At 40.7% G+C, this 20,465-nt stretch overlaps 1 protein-coding gene across 1 annotated transcript in view; it reads right to left on the reverse strand.

Moving 5' to 3' along the window:
- The window catches only part of PPEF2 (protein phosphatase with EF-hand domain 2), a 65,037-nt gene that overhangs the window by 16,085 nt on the left and 28,487 nt on the right, over positions 1–20,465 (reverse strand). Inside the window, exons 7-12 of the mRNA XM_037828977.1 lie at positions 20,265–20,431; positions 19,415–19,451; positions 19,172–19,321; positions 13,747–14,133; positions 9,983–10,168; positions 8,726–8,868 (exon numbers count right to left, since the gene is read on the reverse strand). Coding sequence (XP_037684905.1) covers positions 8,726–8,868; positions 9,983–10,168; positions 13,747–14,133; positions 19,172–19,321; positions 19,415–19,451; positions 20,265–20,431 — 1,070 coding nt within the window. The remainder of the gene's footprint in view (positions 1–8,725; positions 8,869–9,982; positions 10,169–13,746; positions 14,134–19,171; positions 19,322–19,414; positions 19,452–20,264; positions 20,432–20,465) is intronic.

A 20,465-nucleotide genomic window follows, 5' to 3' on the forward strand; every position in this document is an offset into this window, starting at 1 on the left:
TATACACTTCATCTCTTTTGCCATATCTTCCCTAAACTTTTTCAATTGATTTAGTATTAGTTGTTTCAATTCCTGTATCTCAGTTGAAGTGTAAGTTTGTTCCTTTGACTGGGCCTAACTTTGTTTTTCTTAGTATAAGTTGTAGTTTTCTGTTGTCTAGGCATCTGGCCTCCTTGGTTACCCCAATCAGGTTTTTCCAGACCAGAATGGGCTCAAGTCTTGGAAGGAGGCAATAATATCCTGTTTCCCTGAGGGTGTCTTAGATTGATACACCCTGTGAGGCCTCAAGTCACTGTGCTTTTCTGCCCAGCAGGTGGTGCCTCTCAGCCTGTAGCTCCAGACTGGTGTAAGGAGGTGTGGCCCATGGCTGTTTTCCCCCAGGTTCTGGGGTCTGGTTCTGAATGGAAAGCAGGTAGTAAAGCTTGGCACCACCTTCTTCCTCTTAGGGAAGATACACCCCCTAGAGAGAGGTCATTTACATTTGAATAGTCTCTCTGCCTGTGCTATCTCCACCCTCATCTGGGTCAGAGCACTGGGAACTGAAAATGCCTGAGGCTTTCTCCACTGAGCCAAAAATGGAACAGAAAGCCCCCTTCAGGGCCAGTCCATGGCCACCTTCCAGCTCTCCAAAGTCAATTATCACCAAAAGCCTCTGTTTGCTTGTTGGGGATTCATAGCCTGTATTGAGCAGTCCACATTTGTTAATTAAAACCCCAGTTGGAGCTCAGCTGAGCTATGTTCGCTTGCTGGGAGAGAGCTGCTCTCTGGCACCGTGAGGCTTTGCAGTTCAGGCTGTGGGGAGAGCAGTCTCCAGGCTTGGATCTGTAGTTTTTACTTACAGATTTTATGCTGCGAACTTGGGCATTTCTCCCAATTTAGTTTGGTGTATGATGAGTGAACAGTCATGTTTCCCCCCTCCTCCCCCCGCAGTTATTCCAGATTATTTACTAGTTGTTCCTGGTTTTTTATTAGTTGTTCCAGGGGGATAAACTAGCTTCCACTCCTCTGTATGCCACTATCTTCTTCCATCCCCCTCTTCTGGCTTTTTAATTTGTTTGTTTGGCTTGTCCATATCTTCTGGATTCTTCAAGTGCTTCGTGAGTTTCTTTTGGCTTTGGGGCATTTGCTTATCTTGGTAAGATTATTTTGGGAAATGCAGGATTATTTGAGCATTTATATATAATTTGGCAGAGCTATAGCTTGCTGGAGTGCACTTTCCCTGTCCTAACAGCAGTTGGCACTCTTGAGCCTCCTCTTACTCTCAAGTCAGCTTCCCTCCAACTACACTTGTGTGCTGGGCAGGTTCCAAACCAAGTGGGAATCCAATCAGTGCACCAGTTTTGTATGTGTACTGGGGACTGTCTGCCTTGTGGGTGCAATGTGGGCCCTGTGCAGTAAATCAGGGAATCTGCTCAAGGACACCCTCCATCTCAAACATGCCCTGCTCCCTGCCTGCCATGTGCTCATGAGCCTCTGGGGTGTGGAGGGGCTCCTGGTGCTTCCATGTGGCACCCTGTCCTATTTGCTTCCTGCCTGTGCACTCTCCAGACTTCTGTGGGAGGAGAGTAAATGTGGTCAGTACTCATCCGCTGCCTCCTGGGTTCCCTCATGGGAGCTTCCAGCCATGTGGCTGTGGAGGATTATCTCCCCAGTTAATTGTTAATGTTCATGCACAGGAGTGGAGAGCCGCTGCTCCCTCCCTTACCTGGTGGCCACCTTGCCTGACCCGGGAGGCAGTCCTGGCCAAACAAACTCACCCTGTCCCTCGAGGCGCAATCTCTCTGCCTTTCTGTCCACATCCCCACCATGTACTACAGGAGTCCCTTTATGGCCCCTCACACCCTGAAACCATGGTCCTGGGCATCCTCTGTTCCTCTCTAGTTTCCTTCATGGAGGAGAAGCCCACTCTCCGCCTCACCAACTCCACCATCTTCCCATACCCTCCCCCAGTTTTAACAACAAAAATTGTCTCCAGACATTGCCAAATGCCCCCTGGATGGCAAATTGCCCCAGTTGAGAATAACTGCTCCAGACATATACATTTATTTGTATACATATTATATAGTTTCTTTCCTTGTTGTTCACAAAGATCTAGCATATTCTTTTTAATGGCTGAAAATATTGTTTTATGGATGTATTATTGTTATTTTTTATTAAATAAGTTGCATTTACAGAAAAATTATGCATAAAATACAAGATTCCCATATACCAACTTATTACTAACACCTTGCATTAGTCTGGTACATTTGTTACCATTGATGAAAGCATATTTTTATACTTGTACTATTAACTATAAGCCATGGTTTAACTTAGGGTTCATTGTGTAGTACAGTTCCATGGATTTTTTTTCATTTTTATTCTATTACCATATATAGAACCTAATGTGGTTAATAGTGATGGATTTTTACTATGTTTTTCTTTTCTCTTTTGTAACATCTCAACCTTGCAAAAGCTCAGTTTTTGAGGGAAGAGCTCCGTCTCTCACTTCACCCACTATTCAACCACTTTTCCCTGGAGTGAATAAATAGGATCAGTTTGGGGAATGCTATTGTCCTTCCAAGTATAGGATAAAGGTTAGAGCCGAGACTGAAGAATGACCACCTTTGTGGATAAGTCATCTCACTGCACTGTATTTCAGTTTCTCCATTGGTAAAATGAGGATAATAATGGCACCTATCTCACTGGATTGTTGTGAAGATTAAATGGGTAAATTCATATAAAGCACTTCAAAGAATGCCTTGCACATAGAAAGCATTCAATAAAGGGTATCTCTTATCATCATCAATATACTTTCCTTGTAATTTATTATTATGTTAAATAGTCACAAGGCAAGATTTATGAACAACAAAATAATACTTATTTAGTTTTCTCATTCTCATTGGGTTAATACAGTAATTCTGGGCACAACCCTTGGCCCAAGTAATTGCTAAATAAATATCTGTAGTTGAATAAACAAGAATGTAGGGAGAGTTAAAAGGTAAATGTATTTATTTGTCCTGCCTTATTGAAGAACCATTCTATAACTAATAGCCAGATAATCCATATTTTCAACTGCTAAAACTTTTTAAAAGGCATTTTAATCATGTTTGATGAAAATCTTCCTTTCAGGTTTTAAAGTGTTCAGCATAACAGTCCTTAAGCTGGGTGCCCCAGACCCCTAGAAAAGTGTGAACCACTTGTAACTCATACCAAATCTCATGGGTATGAGCATATATATGCTTTTTCTGGGGAGAGTTTGTGGTTTATCAGAGCCTATGGAAACCCCCCAAAAGTACAAGAACCACATTTTGGCAAACCACATAAAGTTTTTCTGGTAAATTGCAGTCATTGATTATTTTGCAGGCCTGTAGTATTACAACTCCCTTGGGAGCTATCCAGATGTGCAAAGCTCTATGTCCCCATGTCAAGGAACACACATTGAGCATTTACTAAATGCAGAGCTCTACATGGGTTATTTCATTAATTCTCCAACAGCCACTGAAGTATTTACAATTATTATTCCCATCACAGATAGAGTATGTAATTAGCCCAAGGTCACATACCTAATGAAGAGTGAGGCCAGGAATCAAATCTTGGCAGCTGGACCAAGACTAGTGGGAGAAGTGGATTTAAACAAAAGCTAAATGGATTCTGCATGAGGTTCCACTAAGAAAATCCCGTGATCTTCAGTTTATGGACATTGAGACATCAATTGTGGCTGCTCAGAAACATTTCTCCCCCTTATTTCTAAATTATCCATTGTGGTCCAGATAGTTGAAGTTGTTGGAGAGTAAAATCTGGGTAAATTAGGTGACATTGAACTTGATTTAATACAATCAATGAATATTTCAAAGAGCTGAGTGCCCTGTAATTATCTTATTTAAACACACTTTCTAGAGTCTTAGGCCCCACCTCGATCAGGACGGCAGAATGAGATACTTCAGTACTCCATCTCCCCGCAGAATCTTTGAACAACCAGCAAGAACTGGCAGACACATCTTTCTCAAAGCTCCAAAAAACAGTTAAAAGTCTGTCGCAACAGGACAAGTGCCAAATAAAGAAAAAAACTACTTAAAAGTGGGAGGCTCTTTGTTGCTCAGATGTGGCCCTGTCTCTCTAGCTGGGCCAACTTGAAGGGTGAAATCACTGCCCTCCCCCCTACGTGGGATCAGACACCCAGGGGAGTGAATCTCCCTGGCAACGTGGAATATGACTCCCGGGGAGGAATGTAGACCTGGCATCGTGGGACGGAGAACATCTTCTTGACCAAAAGGGGGATGTGAAGGGAGATGAAATAAGCTTCAGTGGCAGAGAGATTCCAAAAGGAGCCGAGAGGTCACTCTGGTGGGCACTCTTATGCACACTTTAGACAACCCTTTTTAGGTTCTAAAGAATTGGGGTAGCTGGTGGTGGATACCTGAAACTATCAAACTACAACCCAGAACCCATGAATCTTGAAGACAGTTGTAGAAAAATGTAGCTTATGAGGGGTGACAATGGGATTGGGAAAGCCATAAGGACCAAACTCCACTTTGTCTAGTTTATGGATGGATGTGTAGAAAAGTAGGGGAAGGAAACAAACAGACAAAGGTACCCAGTGTTCTTTTTTACTTCAATTGCTCTTTTTCACTCTAATTATTATTCTTGTTATTTTTGTGTGTGTGCTAATGAAGGTGTCAGGGATTGATTTGGGTGATGAATGTACCACTATGTAATGGTACTGTAAACAATCGAAAGTACGATTTGTTTTGTATGACTGCGTGGTATGTGAATATATCTCAATAAAATGAAGATTTAAAAAAAAAAAAAAAAAAAAAAAAAAAAAAAAAAAAAAAAAAAAAAAAAAAAAGTGGGAGGCTTCTCATGGCCCCTCACTGGCTTGGCATGGAGCCAGCCTGTGCTCCCAGTGTGGCTCCCTGGTCCTGGTTCCAGAGGCAGCAGAGTAACCCTAGTGCACAGACAGGGAGCACGTATGTCTGGGCCAAACTGTCTGGTGATTGCCTGAGGGACTTGCCACCCCAGAACCTGACCTGCACTTAGAAGGCAGCTCACAGAACTCTCCTACAGAAAACTGTGGGAGAACAGTCAAGATGTGCCTGACTGGGACGATGGATTGCTGGCTGTAGGACATACAGTGCAGTGTCCTGGACCATGAGGAAACTGCCTTCTCAGGAAGAGGGACCATTCAAAGCCACTTAAACAGGGGAATTCCTAAGGCCACCTGCACATTCCCAAGACAAAAGGCATGCTCAGAAAGGATCAGGGAGTCCCCTTTGCTTTGGCCTGGAGTTATGCTTTAAATTCATTCTGTGGATAAGCCCTGAAGGAGAGCACTTGCACACATCAATCTGTAAGGACTGTGAAAAGTGTTTTTCTTTTCTGCTCTTCCTTTTCCTCCTCCTCCTCCTTTGTTTAGCTCCTGGCAATCAAGGAAAGTTTGTCATAAAACTCGCTGGACACAAACTTAAGGAACAGATACCTCAGAGTTTAAATTCCAGGGATAACACATTAAAATATCAAAATGTCCAGGTTTCAACAAAAGATTACAAAATGTGCAAAGAAACAGGAAGAAATGACCCAGGCAAAGGAGAAGATTAAAGCATCAGAAACCATCAATGAGGAGGATCAGACCTGGGACATTCCAGACAACGTCTTTAAATAAATGGTTCTAAATATGCTCAAAGAGATAAAGAAGAACATGGAAAAAATAACTAAAGGAAATCAGGAAAAACAACAGATGAACACAAAGAAAATATCAATAGAAAGATGGAATTATGAAAAGGAATCCAACAGTGTTGAGGACCACAGTAACAGATATCAAAAATTCTCTAAAGGAATTCAGAAGCAAATTGGAACTGGCAGAAGAACGAATCAGTGAACCTGAAGATAAGACAATTGAAATCATCCAGTCAGAGGAGCAGAAAGCAGAAAGAATGAAGAAAAGTAAACAGAACATGAGAGACATGTGGGATACCATCAAGTGTGCCAACAGATGCATTGTTGGACTGTGGGAATCCTAGAAAGAGAAGAAAGAGAAAAAGGAGCACAGAGACTAGTCAAAGAAATAATGGCTGAGAACTTCCCAAATTTAACCAAAGACAGGAATATACACATCCAAGATGCTCAATGAACTCCAAACAGGGTAAACCCAAATAAGCCACATCTATTAGACCTATTAGAATCAAACTGTCGAATGTCAAAGATAAAGAGAGAATTCTGAAAGCTGCAAGAAAGAAGCAATGTGTCCATACAAGGGAGCCTCAATAAGATTGTGTCAATTTCTCATTGGAAGCCATGGAGGCAAGACGGCAGTGAGATGACACTAAATAGTGTGATAGCAAAATATTGGCAATCAAGATTCCATATCTGGTAAAACTGTCTTTCAAAACTAAGGAAGAGATTAAGAAATTCTCAGATAAACAAAGCTAAGGGAGCTCATAACCACTATAATGGCCCTAGAGGAGATGGTAAAGAGAATTCTGCAGGTTGAAATGAAAGGACACCAGACAACAAATTGAAGCTACATGAAGAAATAAAGATATCTGGTAAGGATAATAACACTGGCAAATATAAATGCCAGTACTGTTGTATTGTTTGGTTTGCAACTCCTTTTTACTTCTTACAGGATCTAAAAGGCAAATGCCTAAAAGTGTTGAAGAATCAACGGTTTTGGACTCGTAATGTATAAATACATAATTTGTGAAAAGAACTACATAAAGATAGAGGGGACAGAAAGGTATAGGAAAATAGTTTGTGTATACTATTGAAGCTAAGTTGGTATCAAAGCAAATGAGATTGTTATGTATTTAGAATGTCAAATTTAAGCTCCATGGAAATTACAAAGAAAATACTGGAGAATATGCAAGCTCATGGAGGCAGAAATTAGAGCACAGGTTGCCAGGGGTGGCATCACAGGGAATGGGGGGTTAATGCATAATGGGCATATGTTTCTGTTTGGAGAGAGAGGAAAGTTTCAGTAAAGGAAGGGGGTGAGGGTACCATAATATTGTGACTGCAGTTAATCCCATTCAATCGTATGCTTGGGAGTGGTTGAGTTGGAAAAGTTTTTGTTGTATATGTTTCCACAATTAAGAAAAAAGGAAAATAAAGCGCAACTAAAGAGACAATGACAATTAAATACAACCCATGATCATGGATGGGATTTAGCAAGGGAGGAGAAAAGGCTCAAATGGACATTTTTGGGACATATAAAAAATTGGAATATAGACTGTAAGCTTTATATCAATGCTAAAGTTCTTGAACTTGATAACTGCACTTAAAGAGGTTACTTTGCTCTTAGGAAATGGACATGGCAGTATTATGTGTTCAAGAACATGCATTCAACTGATCAGAAAAGGGACTGATAAACAGGCAGATAAACAGACAGGCAGATGGATAGAATGTTAAAGCAAATGTGGCAAAATGTTAAAATTGGTGCATCTGCGTATCTGGCGGGGAAGGGGTATGTCAGCATTCTTTGTATGAGATTTGTGTTATTTTTGTAATTGTCCTACAAGTTTGAACGTATTTCAAAATAAAAAGTTCAAAAGCAAAAACGAAAACATTACCTAAAGGATTCCCTACAGTGAAGCATTTTGTAGTGATGACATGTAACCGTACGCAATCATGGCATTCCCAGTTCCTGGGCCCCACCCCCAGATCTTCTAATTTGGTAGGGCTTGGGTGAAGCTCAGAGGCTAATTTTTCTATAAAGCTCCACAGGAGATTCTGCAGCACAGTAGGTTTGACCATCATTTGGTGAGTTTAAATTTTCACATAATATTTTGTTTTTGAGGTGAGGCTACCCTGTCCTCAAGAATGACTTAAAATAATACACTTTCACGGGACTTACACAAGGTGGATGCTAAATATTAATGTATGCTTTATCCACTCTATGTATGCTCACTTTGTCTATTTGTTTTGATTTCTAATTTAGTTAGGCTGAATAATTAAAGAGGCTTGTTTAGTAGCACAAAAATGCATCTGTTAGCAGCTTACAAACTCTGAAGCCTTCTCCTCTGTGGGAGGTAGTTCTGTGCAGTCATTAAGTGTGTGGGTCTTGAAATGAGACTGCCCGTATCAAGGCCTGCCATTACCACTCATTAGCTGTGTGACCGCGGGCTAGCCAACTTAACCTCTGTGCCTTAATGGTCTCAAACTGCAGAACTGAAATTGATAACAATATTTATTCCATAGTTTTATTGTGAGACTATAGATAAATAAACTCTGCACAATAGCACATAGTATATGGTAAGCACTCAACTTAGTTTGGAACTCAGAATCATCTCAACAGTCACCATTTAAGCAATATTACATACTTCCTTCTCATGAAGAAAGGGGTTTTGTTAAATGTGCATACTGATATCCAGCTGCCAAATCTTCAAATAGTGATAGAACCTTAGCCTATGCTTAGGAGGTAACACAAACCTTTTAAAGATGTAAGAAAATACAACAGTGACCCTGGAAAGACTTAGTGGTCTTTTTCAAACCCAAGATGCATTCATTAAGAGTAATTTCTGCAGGAAGTAAATCTGTTGCTCCTATTAATGATGGGTAGGTGGAGAATTTTTTAAAGTGTATGGAGGAGAACAAAGAGTCTCTGCTGCAATGTCTATTCTAAACCTTAACATTGACATATCTAAATTCTGAATTCCACTTAGGATTTGAATAAATGTAATGACATGACATGTCAAAATTAAGCACTATAATTTTGTTCTCCTAAAAATCACAAAGTGAAAAGTCTTGCCTTTGCCTCATGGTTAGCTTGTGGGTTGCCTTGTTAGCTTGATACTGCACGATATGTGGGGTCAGGGCTGGCCCCAGCTTGACATAGGCACCTCTGTTACTGCCAACTTCATAGTAGTTGGAGGCAGAGAAGATGGTTAACACCTAAATCAAAACAGAAGAGACACAGGCATTCACGTTCGCTGAAGAACTCTTCATCCTCAATCCCATACGGACAGCCCAGCCCAACTTCCTGGGCTGCTAGTGCACCTTGTACTCATCTTTGGAGCATTTTTTAAAGTCATTAATGCTAGTAGGGCAGGAGTTGTGAAAATATCTGAGTCAAATAATAGAAACTTGAATTCTGACAAGACATACCCACAAGATATTTTCTACACATTTTTATCCCAAGTGAAAAATAGCAAAGGTCACAGAAAAGACTTCATTTCGTTCAACTTAGAGGTAAGCTGGGCCTGATAAATTAGCAGGCCATAACGACTAACAGGCAAACCAGTTATTTAAACTGTTGTGATGCCTCAAAGTGGAGTTCCTAAGGAGTTTTGTGCCTCCTGAGGAGTGTTCTGTGAAAAAAGTTTGTTGTCATTTACATTGGGAAATGACAGACAGTGTATCTCTTCATGAAGACTTAACAATGAACTGGGAAATTAAAGGTTCTCAGAAGTCCTGAAACATGTATAACCGTTTAACCAAGAATGTCTTACATTATTTGATCCCAAACCTTTATTCATATGAAAACCTGTTATTCTCCTGTAGAGTTAGTATTCCTGAGAACACTGCTTGAGAAATACTGAACTCAGTGGTACTAAGTGCACTAGGAAGCTAGACTGAGCAAATATTGTAGGATTTGGCAATACCCAGAGATTAGTCAGGGCATTCATTTTGCTCCTGAGAGGACAATCCCAGGGAACAGCACAGAAATCCTAGTAACCTGTAGGGGCATTTGAGACATGCAACAGGGAGCAAGGTGACTCAAAGAATAGTGATGTGGCTGGGCAAATGCTGCTCCACATACTTCCATTCATGAAATGGGACCATATCTGCCCTTACCTCCCTCTCAGGGTACTGATGAGTGGTGGCTTCAATTAAATTTGGGGTTTTAAAGAGGCTATAAAAGTGAAGGACAAACAGTTGTAAAGGACCTCATTGCTCTGAGCAAATGGGTAACAAATACAAGGCACAGACAGTTAGTAGGAAACAAGAGCCTTAGCTCATCCAAGCTCAGGAGGACCTCCATGGGTCTTGCTTGTGCAGCACCAACCTTGCGATTGTGGCAGAATTCATAGCCTTCAGGTTTGCACTCGTGTGAGCGGATCAGGAATTGCAGGTTGTATTTCTGCAGCAATTGTTCTGTCACATTAGGCCCAAAATAACAGCCTCCTCCTCGAACAGTGTTGGCCTTGCAGCCCTCCTGAGCCATGGGATCACTCCACAGAATATCTACAACCTGGAAAAACCAAGAGATGGCTTTCCTTCCTAATAACTAGAAGGATATTCATTTACAATCATTCTTATGAAAAGAAGGAAGACAGAATATTTGGTAAAATTAATTGAATAAATTGCCATGCAATCAATAGTTGACATTCATTTATATTTTGGACCCCTGGTGTTCCAGAATTTTTAATTTCTCTTTCTCCTTCTCTCTTTCTTTCTGTCTCTCTCTCTTTCCCTCCCTCCCTCCCTCTCTTTCTCTCCCCCTCATCTCTCCCATTCCCTCCTACACATACATACACATACCCATTAATTGATAGATACATATCTAATTTATATTTTTATATTTCTGTAATAAAACTAACAGCTTCCTGCAATACATATGCTTGTGTGCACACATGGATACACTCACTCATGGCCTTTATGAGAATGGATGCATGATCCTGGCTGGGCCAATCTTACTACTTGATGGACCCTGTGGACACAATGATTGGTCCATGGAATGGATCATGCCTAGCCAATTAGATCCCATTCCTGGAATTTTCTCAATTGGAAGTAGAAGGAAGACTCTTTCATTTCGGACAGTTAACTTTGAGGCCTACAGCTTCCAGGGGCCATGCTCCTCACCATCTAGAGGGATTCTGTCCACAGAAGGAAAAAAAAAGATCAGTATAAAGAGAGAAGTAGAGACAAATAGAGTTGAGAGATGTAGAGATAAAGGAATAGTCCTGGCAGTGCTGAGACTCTGGTACACTCCCAGCAGCCCTTCCCAATTTTATGAGTTACCCCCACCCATTCCATCATTCCAGGCTACAGGATCAATAAATCCCATTTTTTCTTGGGGTTTCTGTTGCTTGCAACCAAGAGTCCTGATAAATATGATAATTATGGGAGCACTTTTATATACATGACTGGATTCCAAGCTTTGACACAGGCTAACAGTGTGATCTCAGACAAGTCACTTTTTCTTGCAGCTTCTGTTTCCTCATCTGCGAAGTCAAGATAATCATGTTTATCTCATGGGGTTGTTGTGCACAGTAGGTACTTAGCACAGTGTGTGTGCTGAAGGAGTGGTAGCCATTAATTAATACTCCATCTTTGATTACAAGTGAATAATAAGCTAACAAGTATATTCTTTAGCTCCTTTTATAGGCCAAATACCTAGCTTTCCATCTCCCTCTGACCATGTTCGCAAAAGCACAAAGAATTGGAGTTTTCCTTACCCAGATAATTGCTATTTTTTATTTCATTTGTGTGTGAAATCAATGCCACACCACTATCTGGCAAATTACAAGGCCATTACAAATCCTGCATACCACCTGATATTTCTTTTCACTTCAAGATGTCCCCAAAGGTCTCTGGACAGCAGAAACCCCTCCTACTCTGACTAGGGTGGCTGAAATGTTAGGGACTACCTTTTGTCTAAGAAAGAAAGCACCTCTGCCATACTGATATCTAATTCGGCAGCATAATCCATGGTAAGATGGGGAGTGTAGAGCTATTTCCTGAATGTTATCCCCAAAAGGTTTTCTATTTGTTTGTTTTTAAAATAATATGAGTTTGGAATAACTAAAGGTAACCCTCAGGTTAAACACTGTAATAAACATGTCTTTTTGTTGCTGTTGGTTGCGTTTTGGTTTTTATTTGTTTTGCCTGTCCAGCTTCCATTCCACCTTTTTATTAAAAATAGCACCTCTATTTTTCTTTAGGGAACTCTCTCCTTTATTATCTATTATGCTCTTCAAATAAGGCTGAGTCTCCCTCCATCCCCAGGACTTTATGTCCCTGGCCAAATGGTTCAAAGATGGGCACATGACCCAAGCCAGTCCAGTGAGATTCTATTTCTAGATTTTTTTTGCTGAAACTATTGGAAAAGAGCATGCCCTTTTCCACCGAGGTTTCTGAATTGTATCAGTAAGCCTTGAGCTGCTAGAAAATCTCCATTGGAAGACCTAGGAATGAGGTCAACACAGAGAAAAGCAGACTAAGAAGCAGAGAAAGATTGAATCCTAACACATTAGTGTAGACCCCGAATCTAGTCCACCTAAATCTAGATTTCCCTTGGGTGCTCCAGGTACATAAACCAAAAAATCTCTGTTGCCTTTTGTTTTTGTTTGCTTTAGCCAGCTTCATTAGGATTTCAGTCCCTTGCAATGGAGGGAGTCCTGAATAAAGTCCTCCTAAATCCAAGACTGGCCAAAAGCAAAGAGAAAACAATTAACATAATCCAATTGCCCTTCCTTTTCAGCATCTTCTGACTGTTATGTGTGGACATTTCCCAGAATAATATTTGAGCAGTGTGAGTGGCAATTGCAATTTGTTCCTTCTATTCAATTCCTCTTCATTTTCCCTCCCCGTCCTGTTTTTCTTTCTCCCCTTTCTGTTAAGTGGTGGAACACTTTCTTGAAAGTAAGTCTTATGTTAAAGCTCAGTATGCAAAACAGATAAAAAGGGAGCTGCTCCTTTTCACTTTAATTATTCTTCTGGTTATTTGTGTGTGTGTGGTGATGAGGGTGTCGGGGATTGATTTTGGTGATGAATGTACAGCTATGTAATGGTACTGTGAACAATCAAATGTACGATTTGTTTTGTATGACTGTGTGGTATGTGAATATATCTCAATAAAATGAACTAAAAAAAAGGGGGGGGGGAGCTGCTCTAGCTGAAGCTTTGATCATGGCCAGTGCTCTTCAGTCAGTGCCAGGATCCAGGCTCCTGGGCATTTGCCCCAAAGAGTAGGCAGCTATCCAGAGGCTGGCAGAATAGCCTCTCACGCAGTATTCACAAAGCCCAAAATGTCCTGGGAAAGTGCATCAGACATTTTTTTCCTTAAATTAATTTAACAACTTTTTTAGAATTTGCAGAAGAGCTGAACAATTTTCCTAGCTATTACGATTCTACCCTATCGTTACTACTCAGGAAAACACTGACTGCCACCCACTAGCTTCTCATACATCTCAGATGAAATAATTGGATATATTTCAGTTGTTGACACTTAATACTTTCAAATGTTCTTCCAAGGAAAAAAATACTGCATTTGGTTTCTAAATATTGGCATATTATCATTTGCACAAGGAGAGACTTGCATTGTTAAATTTAAATTCTAAATTGGTGTCGAAGCCCAGATTGATAACTCAAGGAGATATTACCCACACTCGCCAGCTCTCTCTCAGGTCTCTCGCCTCAGGGTCAGCTGTCTCTCCTCTTTCTCAGAGTCCTCCATTTAATCAATCACCAAAGTCTGCTAACATTAACTCTTAGATAACTCTGAATTCTTTCCTTTTCTTTTTTTGGTTGAACAATGTGAAGTTATCACTTTTATAGGTCAAAAACGGTTGAATACCAGCAAGTTCATATAGTTCAACTAACAAGCTCATGGTCGTCATCTCCCCACACAGAGATCACTACCACAGTCTTTTTAAGGGATCTCCCTGCCAATGAAATGAACCCTCCATATGGCTGCCAGAGACACCCAAATTCATATCCTGAATTTATATGGAAGGAGAAAATCTGCTGTTTCATTAATTTTTTTAAACCCTTGGTTCCTCCTGGTGGCAGCCAGAATCTATGAAACAGCATCTGGACAGGGCTCACCTGCTTCCACTCCTCCTGCGTGAGCGCCAGCGGCTCTGTAGCCTCAGAGTCGGCTTCTGACGCAAAGAGCACCGGTTCCTCTCTCTCCCTGGTCACTGGGAAGCCCGCCTGCTGCCGGCACTTCTCCAGCTCCAGGTCCACAGAGCGCCGCACCCGCCGGGAGATGTCTTTGCGGTCAGGAGGGGCGCTGCAGGGAATGCTGGAGGACCGCCCGGCTCGGTGGGCTTCGTGGGATCCCACGCGCAGGGGCGAGGAGGGCAGGGAGCGGCTTGCAGGGAGGAACCATGGGGAGCGTCTCCCCGGAGAGCTCGTCTGCTTGGCTTTGCCCCTCTCCTCTGCCTGTTTTTCACAATCCTTTCTCGTTTTCCATCTCATAGTGGATACAATCTATAAACGTCCAGAAAAGATACTGATGCTGGAATGAAACAGTAGAGGTTTTTTTGTTTGTTTGTTTGTTTTTAAAATACCTCTTGGGCATCCAGGTCGGCCAGACTCACCCCGTGGTCCACAGACAATTGCTGGTCTGTGAACTGCTTGCTCCAGACCCATTGCAAGATAAATACAAAATCTGACAGCAAGCCAGTCTTTAGAAACTTTGATAGCAATCTGATATTGCCATGACATTCAAGCACTTGACACGATCAGTTGGCTTGTATTTTGTATGCCGCCATTTTGTTTGTATTTCATTTTTCTAATTCCTATTTATTGTATTTTAAAAAAGTATTGATCTGTGACAAATTGGAAATTTAAAAAGCTTGATCTTTCAGTAAAGATAATTTGAGATCGGTGTTCCTCTTTAGTGATTTTTAGATAGGATGGGAAAGGGAATTCTCTCTCAGAAAAGAGAGCCCGTTTTGGTTTTCCTGACCTAACAACTCTGTTCCACAGATGCTGAGGCAAAGGAGAAGAAATGTAGCTTGTGGTTGAGAAATGTTTGAATAGAAAAAAAAAACTTGACTCCTGCTGTGCGGGAGGCAGCACTTGGTGCCATCTCACAGGAAGTGACCGGCCTCCTACCTGTTGAGGAAGGGGAGAGCAGAGGGGAAACGAGCACTCCTTAGGAGGTACTGTTTGCAAAGGGGACCAATTATGGTTCCTTCCACATACTCAGAGCTATCTTGGTCCGGGATCTGGCTGAGAATGGAGGGAACACAGTGGGAAGAATTCTGATCACTGGAGACAGTGGGGTCATGCCACGGGGCCGAGCTGCGGCACTGAGAGCAATTGTTATCTGCGTGCCTCAGTGATACAGTGAAAACAGGGACAGAACTTACATAAAAATGTCAGCAATGAAAATCTGGTTCATAAAGGGAACTGTGCAAGTGCATAATCAAAGAAAGAGAACTTTTTGCAAATAGACATTAGGATCCGGGTCTTCATCTTCAGAGCCTTGGAAAACATTAACAGGTTTTGGGTAGAGGAATGATTAAGTCAGCATTTCTAAAAGATGCCAAAAAAAAAAAAAAAAAAAAAGGAAGGGCTCTATCTGGGTGCCAGGAAAATGGCGGGTGCTCAATAAAGACTTTAAGAATGCATAAAATGATTTCTCTTTCTCTTGATGACACTGGGAGGTGGAGGGGTAGTGAGGAAGGGAAGAACACAGAACTGATGGCAGCAGAAAGCTGGTGTTCCCCAGAGGATCTGGCCATGGGCAGAGAAATGCCACCTGACTCTTTTGGAATGGTCCTTTGGGAACTATTTCTTGACCATCGTCTATGTCAGGCCATAGGGACTGGACAGTGGAGTAGACAGATGGGGTCCCTGCTCTGTGAGACCTGGAAAGCCCACCTGGAAAGACACTGAGAAGACAATCATGGCATCCAGCACAGACATGGGCACAAGTTATGACCACCCAGTGCACAAAGAAAGATAAAGAACCCAATCAGGTAACAAGATGCTCAGCCTCACTTATAGGAAGAGAAGTGCCCATCAAAACCACAGTGCGATACCACGTCACACCTACTAGGATGGCAATAATTTAAAAAATAATAATAACAAGTGTTGGCCAGGGTGTAGAGAAACTGGAACCCTTGTGCATTGCTGGTGGGAATGTAAAATGGTGCAGCCACTGTGGAAAACAGATTGGCAGTTTCTCAGGAAGTTAAATATAAAATTACCATATGACCCGGCAATTCCACTCCTAGGTATATTCCCAAAAGGAATGAAAAGAGGTATGCAAATTATTTCATGTAAACACACGCTCATGTAGCATTATTCACAATAGCCAAAAGATGGAAACAGCCCAAGTGTCCATCATCTGGTGAATGGATAAACAAAATGTGGTCTCTCTGTACAATGGAACATTATTCAGCCATAAAAAGGAATACAGTTCTGATATAGGCTACTACATGGATGAACCATGAAAACATGTTGCTGAGTGAAATAAGCCAGACCCAAAAGGACAGCTATTGTTTGATTCCACTTATATGAAATATCTAGAGTAGGCAAATTCAAAGAGACAGTAGATTAGAGGTTACCAGGGGCTGGGGTGCGGGGAATGGGGAATTATTGCTTAATGGGGCCAGAGTTCCTGTTTGGGATGATGAAAAAATAGTGGTAATGGTTGCCCAATGCTGTGGATGTAATTAATGTCACTAAATTGTACACTTAAAAAAGGTTAAAATGGTAACTTTTATTATATATACACACACACACACACAATAAAGAAATAAATAAAAAAATTTAAAAAATAGACATTAGGACTGCCATACAAGAAAGCACATCCCAGAGGGAGCTGGCTTAGGGCAAGAACAAAGGACACCCAGGGAGGGTCAGCAGAGCCTGAATGACGTGTAAAGAGGAATCCAAATAGTATAGAATTGAACAGAGGTTATCCTCTGACATGGGACAAGTGCTGATTACCTCTCAGGCAGTTCCAGCCCTGAGTAGAAAGAGTGAAAGGCCAGGAACTTGACTGGAGTGACTCCTACTCATCAATTTCTCTCCTCATTGCTAACTCATACCAAGGGCCAGACATTAATATTTGCTCTGAGAGGCAGCCTTAACTTTGATTCTTAAGTAGAATAATAATTGTTAATATTTAGTGAGCCCTTTCTCAATGTTAGACACCACTCGAGGCACTTCACATGAATTAAGTGCTTAATCCTTAGATAAGGAAATGAGGCACAGAAATGTCTGGAGCCAGGAAGGAACCCTGATAGTATAAGTCCAGAGCCTATACTTCTTTGTCCTTCTCTACCAAGTGTCTCTGGACTGTACACATTAGTACATCACCCCTCCCCAGACCTCTGCAAATCAGGGAACTGGGCAGTTAGCCTTTTGCTAAGCCACAGAATAGAAACTGTGCTTTAACACTCTTTCCCAAAGTTCCCGTTTCCCTTATGTTTACGTAATTAAATGTAATCCCTTATGTTTACATAATTAAATGTAATTCGTCACATAAGAGAAACTGGTCTGCTATGATTTGCTGTCTTTACCTCCAGACATAGACACAGCTCAACAGAATGTCTGAATGGAAAGATTGTGAGAAACACTAAGATATAACAGATGTGAAGTAAAAAAGAAAAACAAGAGGTTCCAGACAACATGAAGAATTGACAAAGGAAATATTAGGATTTAAGGCTCTTGAGCCCCTTACTCACTTCATGAATATGAAAGGGTTGGAAAGTGGAGATGTAGAGAGGAGATTTTGTAAAGTGGAATTTTGGAGATGGCCATTGACAATGTCACAGTTCCCTCCCCCAAGGAGTTAGCCTTTTCCTCTCCCAATGCTGATTTTGGGTATGCAGGGACACAATATTTGTCTATTAGTCGTTAGACCACAAGGAGCCATATCCAGACCTGACAGAAAGGACATGAGTCTAGAAATCTTGGATTGTGAATTGGGTGCAATGACTAGATGAGACTTGAGGGTAGACTACCTTGGGGAGGGGATGAGTATGTTCTGTGTGTGAGAAGAAGGAAGTCTGGGGAGCCAAAGGGGCAGATCAAGGCAGACTGTTGCTATCTTAACATCTGTCTACCCTTTTTCCTTTGTAAGAGAATCCCCAATTCTTGCTTGGGCATATAACTACCCGGAATAAAGATTACACTTGCCAACCTCCCTTTTGAGTAAGCGTGGACATAACGAAATTCTGGTCAATTAGTTATGAACAGAAATTTTGTGTACAACTGAGCATCCTTAGACAGAATGTCTAATGTGTGCTGGCTAGAATGTGCTCATGATGGCTGGAGCTCAAGCAGCCATTTTAGACCATGATGCGATGTGGCAGTGCAGCAAGATAGCAGAAGCCTGATGACTTTGTGAGGTCACTAGATCAACCCTGGACTGCTTGACTACAGCTTTTATTTACATGAGAAAGAAATAAACATTACGCTACTGTTACTTGGAGTTTTCTATCACTTCACCTAAATCTAATTAATACAGCTTCTACTTATTGAGTAAAAATTGTGTAAGGCATGCACACATATATTTTCATTTAATCCCTTAACACCTCTATGATACAGTTTTTCATATCCCTGTTATATAGATTTAGAAACTGAGATTACAAGAATTCAAATAATTTGTCCAAGGTCATAAAACTATAAGTAGTAGAACCAAAATTTTTAGCCACTTCTTTCTGACTTCATAGGACGTGGTTAACATCTCACCATAGCTCCTCAGGGAAAAGAAGAAATACTTCCATATTTGAGTACCTGTGTGCCCAAATCTCTTTTTCCCTTCACTCTCATAAGAATGGAAACCCCCATTTTTTTTTTTTTTTTTTTTTTTTTTTTTTGCTGGGCACATGGTCAACCGTAAAACAGACTTCCTTCTAGTGAGGCATAGCCATGTAATCACAATCTGACCAATGAGATGAGAGTGGAGAGATGCATGCAACTTCTATATTGTGTCTTTAAAGGGTATTAGTGCTCTTAATCCCTTCCTCCCTATATCCTATTAAATGGAACACAGATGTGGTAGCATCTTTGGTTCATCTTTGTATCTCCCCTAGGACCTTCCTGGTACATTGTAAGCACTCAAACATATTAGCTGAGCTTAGTTGAAATTGATCGTCATCTTTGTGTCTGCCAACACCATCCCTCCCCCTGCACATAGTACCCATAGTAGGCACTCAATATATTTTTGTTGAGTTTAATTGAAAGTGATCTGAATTATTTGGGAAATGGAGGATCTTCAGATGACAGTGATTGAAGGGTAGTCTTTATAATGATCCAGATGAGGGATGGCAAATATATGGCACTAGCTGACACTTCCCACTATCCTGTCCATGGCAGACATTACGAATTGATCACAGCACACTTGCCCTCACTGAGTCCAGATACGGATTCTCAATCCTTCTCCACATTCTCGATAGCCATTATCAGTCAACCGCAGTCAGCATGCGAGACGAAATTTATCTTATTAGGGAGTGAAATTGGGTATTATGGCAAAATTTACATTATTCCATTACTCTCTCAATACCTTGTGCCTGTCTAGTTTGGCCAGAAGCTCCAGGTCAGTCATGTCTGACACACCGCCGTGAAGAATCAGGACTTTCTCATCCACCAGAGTGGCCAGTGGAAGCCAACAGAAAACATCTTGCAGTGTTGTTAGTATTTTCTTGCCATGTGTCTGAAAAAATGATATTAACAAGATATTAAGTTTCAAATCATTCACTCAATGCATCTGAACTAAGGAAAATTTTTGCTTCAAAAGGCAGCATACCTTATATTTATGCATCACTTCCTTGGTGAACCCATATCTAGTCATATTTAGAAGCAAAAAACAGATATTAAAAAAACTTAAGTGACAATAGTAATGGCATAATCACATTTTTATAAAAATGCATATTTTATATGTATATATACTTAAGTATATAGAAAACAAATTGAAGAATAATCATCAAAATGTTTACAATGATAAGATTATCTCTTGGGTAGAGAAATTATGGGATATTTAAATTTTCTTCCCTTTGCATATCTGTATTTCCTACTTTTTTCCATAATCAATCCTTATTATGTATATGATAAGAAGTATGGATATGTAAAAATATATTTAAATGTTTTTACTGAAATAGTAGGATACTGTGTAAATTTTTGAAACTTTTTATTGTGGTAACATATATACAACTCAGAATTCCTCATTTTAAGCCCTTTCAAGTATACAGTTTGGCACTTTTACTTACATTCACAATATTGTGCTACAATCACCAATATCCAGTACCCCAAATTTTCATCACCTCAAACAGAAACTCTGCACCCATTAAGTAATAATTCCCTCTTGCCCTCTCCTTCTCCCTACAGGTCTCTGGTAACCTATAATCTACTACCGGTTTCCATGAAATTTTCTTATTATATGTATTACATATAAGTGAGATCATATAATATTTTGACTTTTTGGCTTATTTTACTCAACATGATATCTTCAGGGTTGAGCTATGTTGTAGCATGTATCAGAAATTCATTCCTTTTTACAGTAAAATAATATTCCATAACAAATGAGAAGCTCTCTAGAGATAAATTTTTATAATTGCAACAAGCAGGCATCAAATACATAAGCATGTTTTGGTTTGTACCGTAAGTTCACCATATGGTCCTCATGGTTTCCCCGGTTAAGATGGAACTCTTTTGGGTAAACCAACATGAAAGCAAAGAGAATCATTAGGATCTCTACTGACTCCTTGCCTCGATCCACAAAGTCGCCGTTGAACACATAGGTGTGCTCTGGTGATGGAAGCCCGTTCTTACCATCAAGGAGACAAGCCAAAGAAAAATCA

Source organism: Choloepus didactylus, chromosome 3 (assembly GCF_015220235.1).
Source record: "Choloepus didactylus isolate mChoDid1 chromosome 3, mChoDid1.pri, whole genome shotgun sequence".
In the NCBI taxonomy this organism is placed as follows: Eukaryota; Metazoa; Chordata; class Mammalia; order Pilosa; family Megalonychidae; genus Choloepus; species Choloepus didactylus.